The following is a 7,035-nucleotide window of genomic DNA, read 5'->3' as shown; positions in this document are numbered from 1 at the left end:
TGTTCATGAGCTTCTTTCTCTACGCCATTTGTCTGTGTCCTGTTCCCAAGATATATGAGTTTGTGATCTGTCTTGACCTCATCATTTTTTGTCGTAATATTTTTTTTGATGCATCCTCATGGTTTGACATATTTTCTGTTTGCTAGAAAGAGATCTACATTCTTACCTTTTCAGTCTTCACTTTCAGGACCTCGATTTGCTTTAATGCAGTTTCATTGTTATCTGTGAATATTGCAAGATCATCAGCGAATGCTAGACAAAAAAGAAAGGCAGCTGGAACAGTTGCCGCACCTTCCCAAGCATTCCCAGATCAGTTTTCAGGTCATTATTTTTAGGTGCGTATTGTATGGTAAGCAGTTTATACCACGATCTGAGACACAAAGTATGCAGGTGACCTTGCCAAGCTTGCGAGTGCAGCGAGGATCAAGCGGTAGCGTTCGAATAAATGTTGTATTCACCAGTTAGGAGTAGGGTTTTGCATTAGCTATGTTTTTGCTTTTATCTAGACATCTGTGGCATGACTAAGTTTTATTTTTAGGGCAGGATCAAAGATTGGGGTGAACATCCCGTCGACATCGAGGTTATTAGAGAGTGACCACAAGTTCGGACTGTTTCAAGGATGTGGAGAAATCGACCCTGTCCTATCGAAAAAACCATTCCCGCATTTACCTGGAGCGATTTAAGGAAATTACGAAAAAACTAAATCGGGATGACGGACGTGGGTTGGAACGATCGTTCATTCCGAATGCGAGTCTAGTGTGCTAATCACTGCGCCACCTCACATGATATTTTCTTTCTTTTCTCTCTCTTTTTATGAACCTTTGGATTGCTTCGTTACCTTACCACTCAAAACACTGATGGGCAAAAAGCTATGACGCTGATTACCGACAGAATGTTCTAGTGATTTAGAGAAGAAAATAATAGGGCATTCCGGAATCAGGAGAGATACTCGCGTGCGAGCCTGAAAGATTTGCTTCGTTGGTTTGGTTTTACTAGCGTCGTAGTAGTTTTGCGAAATTTTTTTGCTGAGAAGCTGAGTAGTTCAAAAACAGAGATCCCGTGTAAAAGACGTTTCCAGACGTTTTGGGATGTTTAGTGAAACTTGTGACTCTTCTGATGGGCTAAATATTTGCGCATGGTACAGTATGCAGTCACGTTTCAGAAAGTCACATTGATGAATGTTGATGGAGTGTGTAGTGTCGTGCGAGGGTTCGAAATTGACAAACTTCGTGTGACATATTCGGCTATTTATTGATCAGTTAAATTTCCAGTTCTTTGGACGGCTAATCGCAAGTTCTATACTTATACTGGCTACTAGCGAGAGAACACCCTATGTACGTGAACAGAACAGTGCAAAGAACGTGCAAGTACAAATGGTTCAAATGGGTCTAAGCACCATAGGACTTAACAACTGAGGTCATCAGTCCCCTATACTTAGAACTACGTAAACCTAACTAGCCTAAGGACATCACACACATCCATGCCCGAGGCAGGATTTGAACCTGCGACCGTAGCAGCAGCGTGGTTCCGGACTGAAGCGCCTAGAACCGCTCGACCATAGCGGCCGGCTGCAAGTACATGTTCATACGTTAGGGTCTGTGTAGTTGCGCGGACCTAGTAGCAGCATGTGTATTGGTAATGAGAGAATAGAGCAAAGAAATTTGAGTCAAGAACCTGTTTCATTTAGTAGCTTCAGTCGGACCACATAGAATGAACTCCCTTTTGACACACATAGCGCAGTCTGTCTTTTACACAGCTGTTTCAAGTTGAGCCACATTATAATTCGGTTTAAGCTCACTGATGTAAGTGAGTAAATTCCTGAAAATGAACGACCATATACCGACGCAACTAGGGTACAGTTTAGTCTGTACTCGACTTGATAGGTACAGAATAGAGTAACCTCAGGAGGCTGAATAGGTTTTTCTGTCCCAGAAAAAAAGCTAAAGTTTGTGGAGTCATTGTTTCTGGAAACGAAGAAGGACTGTGACATTCAGTCAACGTAAGCAAACACTAGTCATTGGATAGGTACACTCGTCGTGATAAAGAAAGAAGTAATGAAGCCAGTCTTTTATGCGCGTAATTCATTCGCACACATTCTGAAACATGATGCAGCGCTGGTAGTGAACTTTTCTCAATGAGGAACCATCAGCAATACGAGTGTGTAGTGTAATATGCAAAACGAATGTTCTTCCCGACAATCCACAATAAACGATGTGGAGTTATTATCAAGTGCTCTTGAATTTCAGATAATTCCCGGTATCTAAGTAACGTTAATCTTGAATTTAAGTGGGAGCAGTTTCCACAACCTCCTTGTAGGCTTAGGCACCCCTCACCTGAAAGCGCTTTTGCTGATGACGATTAAGTGAAAGAGACTCTCACCAAATAATTGTCACAACAAATAACTGTCAGATCTGTGTGACGAGAATACATAAAAGCACGTTTCGTGCTAAAGTACTTGTATTAACAGTGTAGAACAGGAAGAGGAAGAATAATCATGTTGCGTGTTCAGCAAAGCCCAGTTTGTTACTGCTAGTGGTTTTCTTACTCTTGTACTCCCCTCCCTCACCGCCCCCCCCCCCCCACCCTCACCTCAATCCTCCAATTGCATTCATTCTATCGGAAAGCTGCCAGCAGATGAAAAGAAATTTGTTTAATTTGAAGCTATGTCAGAGATAAAGTATGGAGCAATCTCGTACGAAAATTCTTTCGCAAACAATGTGGCTTCAACTAAAAATTGTGTAGCATTTGGAGGTACATATTGACCAAGAAGTGTAATTTTTTGTGCACATATTCCGCTGTGCTAATCACGAACTTTAATTTCCTTTTACGTTTTCACAACACTCAAAACATACGTGACACAAATTCTTTTATTTTCATACAGCATTAAGTTTTGCCAGCATCTTCGTCCAGTTGAAGTTCCCTTTTCCATTATGCATGTCGTGAGTATTCAGTTCGACAACTTCGTAGATTGACAGAAATCATTTTATTTACTTTATTAAATATTCTCTTTCCTAAATAGAAATTGACAGTTTTCTCCTATTCATAAATGTTTTTGGAAAAAAAGGATGATTTTGAAACTTCCTGGTAGACTAAAACTGTGTGCCGGACCGAGATTCCTAACTCGGGACCCGAATTCGGGCCTCGGTCCTCCACAGTTTTAATTTGCCGGGAAGTTACATATCAGAGCACACTCCGCTGCAGAGTGAAAATTTCATTCTGGAAGGATGATTTTGTTCCCTAATAACGTCCCTAGAATTTTAACATATTTTTATAAAATCGTTGTCAATGATATATGTAGCACCAAGATGTAAGTGACTTGCTTTTTGGGTGAAAAAGGAGACCATCAGAAGCGTAAAACACCTGTAACCTTCTACAATACTCATTCTTCGCGTATCAAAAGACATTAGTGTACAGTAAGACAAACCTAAGAGTCCTGTAGGTATCGGTGCGAACATTGAAAGATGGCTACACTGAGTTACAGCGCCAGAGATTGCGCCAAAGATTATTATTCCGCCGCCTCCACCGGTGGAGTAGTAGTACCGAGGTTGCCGTGGGCAGTACTTGTTGAGAGGATGTTGAAAGCAGTACTAGTTCAGAGGATGTCGAGTGCAGTTGTTGTTCTGCTGGGCGAGAGAGTAGATGCTGTTCGGTTGGTGTAATGTATTGATGGAAGATGTTGCAATGATCACAGTGTATTTTTCGTGAATATATACTGAGGTAAAAAAAAAAAATATTTCACATTTCTTTAATGACAATGCCTTTTGGTCACAGGTTCAGTCAACAAAGCATCTGGCTCGTGTTCATGTATTAGATTTGTAATTCTGGGTTCGATTCCCGGCGGGGTCAGGAATTTTTCCTGCCTCGAGATGTCTGGGTGTTGTTGTGTCGTCTTCATCATCATCATCATCATCATTCATCCCCATCACGGTCGGAGGAAGGCAATGGCAAACCACCTCCACTAGGACCTTGCCTAGTAAAGCGGTGCGGGTCTCCCGCATCGTTCCCCTACGCTCTGTAAAGAAGCATGGGACTTAATTTCATTCAATGAGCAATTATAGTATTTCTGGTTTTTCAATTAGTTCATTGTAAATGGTGTTTAAAATATCTAGTCGTATTGAGGAAGAACCGTGCCAGATACGTGTACGTTGAGTCACACTACCACACACAGAACAGTTACACTTGTGCTTTGTTGTTTCGTAGCTTTTATAGTTGCAGGGGACTTAATTAATCAATTGTGTTAATGGAAATTTCTTGTCATCCTTTATTTTTATTTTATGCAGTCAGATTGTGTGCTAATATTACTCAGGGCCAACCGGTTACTAAAGTAATTGCATTATTGCATATATTTCCTTTTTAATTAAGCCCCCATGGAACATCTTCACTTTATTAGTAATAAAATTTGTTTTCAGTGAAATATTTTATTGTATTCTTTACAAGCCGTAAAATGTTTTCAGCATTTCACAGAAAGATACCAGAGATATGAGTATAATAGTAGAACTACAAAAATATGTGTGTTTAGACTGTAGGAGAAAATATCAACAACTTGCACAAATATGTATTGCGAGTAAACTGTCATAATCGCCGTTGTCGTTGCAGAAAACTGGTTACATTACTAAAATTTCAATATGAAGTATAAACATTCGTACTTAGATCTAAAGAAATGGTATGACTTACAAAAATTGTTTCTATACGAATGTTGGAATGGTATTGTGATCGTGTACCATTCAAAAGCGTTCAGAACAATGATGAATCTATTCTAAGACGCAAAATTTGTAGTTGCAAAGAAGACTTTCATCAATAATATGTTTTAACATATGTGATAAGAACCAACTACAGTTTCTGTCAAATCTTGCTTTCACAGATAAATAATATTTCGTTCTTGGTGAGGTTATACTTGATGATTGCAAACAGTCAATTTATTACAATGAATTCACTGATAATAACTGATAGTAACTGCTAAAATTGTGCTATTCCACTACACTGTTGACACACGTCCGTTTTGTAACATTGCGCCTAAGCTTTCCTGCATCTTCACGTGGACACAGCGGTGGCTGAAATCGCGTAAACTACTTAATTTTCAAAGCGCAAATTATTTTTATACACAGTTCGCTTTGTTTTGGGTTCAGTCTCGTTCACAAAATAATTTTTATCTCATTGTTTTCGGCGGGGAAACTTACAATGAGGCACGAATGATGGTGTAGGTGTAGCACAACCCAGCGGTTTCCCTTATGTCTAATTCTCTGGATATTTTGAACGTTAAAGCATGGGTTCTACAAACTGAACCCTCAAATTGTAGTTAACGAAGCAAGTAAACTACAGCGAAATTTGTATCGACAAACATGCAACAGTTAATACAAACTTCCGCGTGTCTTCACTCAGTTCAGTGTACGGGACATTGTATACGCAGCGAACGCAACAGGGAAAGGAAACTGCGAGCACTGAAAGACAGTGTCAAGTTTCCCAATAGTCATACATACAATACGTACATCCATCACCGACTGACATACATCCATCAGATTGTGGAGGTGTAACCATTCGGAATCCTTAGTGGAAACAAAAATAAATTGTGACTGGTTAAAGCAACTTGCAGTTTCAGTTGATAAACATCACTGTGTTGCCCCTAAGAAAAAGTGCGAAATTTTGTACTGTTTTGTCATTTGCGAATAAAACGACGATTGATTTCAAGTACAGAAAGTGATTTAATGCTCGGGTGATTTTTTATCCTGCCGTACGTTTTTCTTTCGTTGAAAAGACTTGTGAAATAATCGCTTTTGTAGATCCTAGAACAATCACGCAGCCGAGCATCGGCAAACATCGAAAGCCTAGGCGCAATTTCAGATTAGATTCGATAGCTGTTCAAGTGCCGAAGTGCGCCAAAACTGGCAACGCGAGAGGAGGAGAGTTCTGAGTCTGTGACTGCACGGCGAAGAATTCATGTCAGACAACTACCGTCGAGTGTAATATGGGATGTGAGATACGCTACTCGCTGAGTAGACAGCGCGTGAATGATAGCGGTGTGGTGTGTTGTGTGCGGGCGGGAACAGCCTGGCTGCGGCCGTCAGCCCGAGGCCACGGCGCTCAGCTGAACGGGCCCACCCTAGGCCTAGGCCCGTCGGCCCAACAGCCACCGCAGGCTGCGGCGACCTCTCAGCTTGTTGTTGCGCTGCGGCTTCCTGCTGCTGTGAGTGACCGCCTGGTCTGCTTTGGTGCACTCCCCCCGCCTGATCACCACGTAGTCTGGAACAGTAAAAACAAAGCACACGGTCAGACAATGCTTACTATCTACACTCTAAGACAAAAAAAAAAAAAAGAAAAATCGACGCCCCGCCAAGGAAATATCCGAATAGGATGGAAATCGGTAGATGTGATGTTCATGTATAGACATGGTTCTTTATTTACGTGACCATTACGGCACTCCAACCGTAGTTCTCGATACCAGTAATATCGTACTACTTTTCTGCAAAGTAACAGACATATTTTTGTGACAGTATTCACATTTGGTTTTATTAATCTATAGGTACTCCGATGTATCGATATATTACAGTGATATGGTTCTTGTGTGTATTCATCTCAGTGAGACTGTCATAATCTTTGACCTACTTGTAACGGTTTTGGCGCGAATGCGCACAGAGCAGTCTTCGTTTCACTTTGCAGAAGTTAAGTTGTTGTTATTTCGCTTTGTAAAAGAACAGTCTCGTCTTGTGTTTGGTTAAAGTGGAAATTAAATATATGAAGACTGATACAAAACTGTTCTCTTGATGATGTGACAATTAAGAAGAAGTATATGTGAATTTACAAGAAGTTTAATAAAAATGTGGATCGTGAACACCAAGTCAAAAATTATTTCTAGTATACCATTGTTCTGATCTGGGATTGTTTGATCATTAAGAATTTCCTGAAAAACGAATTTGTTAGGTCTTCAAATATTGCTAAAATACAGATCTGGATCTTCAAGCAGTCAAAGTGCAATCACCCTAGAATGAACAAGATGAGCCATAACAACTTCGACGAAATCTACGCGGAAATCCATTCAAG

The 7,035-nt window shown here is 40.5% G+C and overlaps 1 protein-coding gene across 1 annotated transcript in view; it reads right to left on the bottom strand.

Moving 5' to 3' along the window:
* Nucleotides 1–4,479: 4,479 nt before the first annotated feature.
* Nucleotides 4,480–7,035, bottom strand: part of LOC124788133 (Kazal peptide Pr13a-like) — a 94,244-nt gene continuing 91,688 nt past the window's right edge. Inside the window, exon 3 of the mRNA XM_047255275.1 lies at nt 4,480–6,237. Within this exon, the coding sequence (XP_047111231.1) occupies nt 6,104–6,237 (134 nt within the window). The 3' untranslated portion in view covers nt 4,480–6,103. The remainder of the gene's footprint in view (nt 6,238–7,035) is intronic.

The sequence above is a fragment of the Schistocerca piceifrons genome, chromosome 1 (genome assembly GCF_021461385.2).
Source record: "Schistocerca piceifrons isolate TAMUIC-IGC-003096 chromosome 1, iqSchPice1.1, whole genome shotgun sequence".
Taxonomy (NCBI): Eukaryota; Metazoa; Arthropoda; class Insecta; order Orthoptera; family Acrididae; genus Schistocerca; species Schistocerca piceifrons.
The sequence above is the reverse complement of the archived record's forward strand: the minus strand, read 5'-3'. Positions and strand labels throughout refer to the sequence as shown.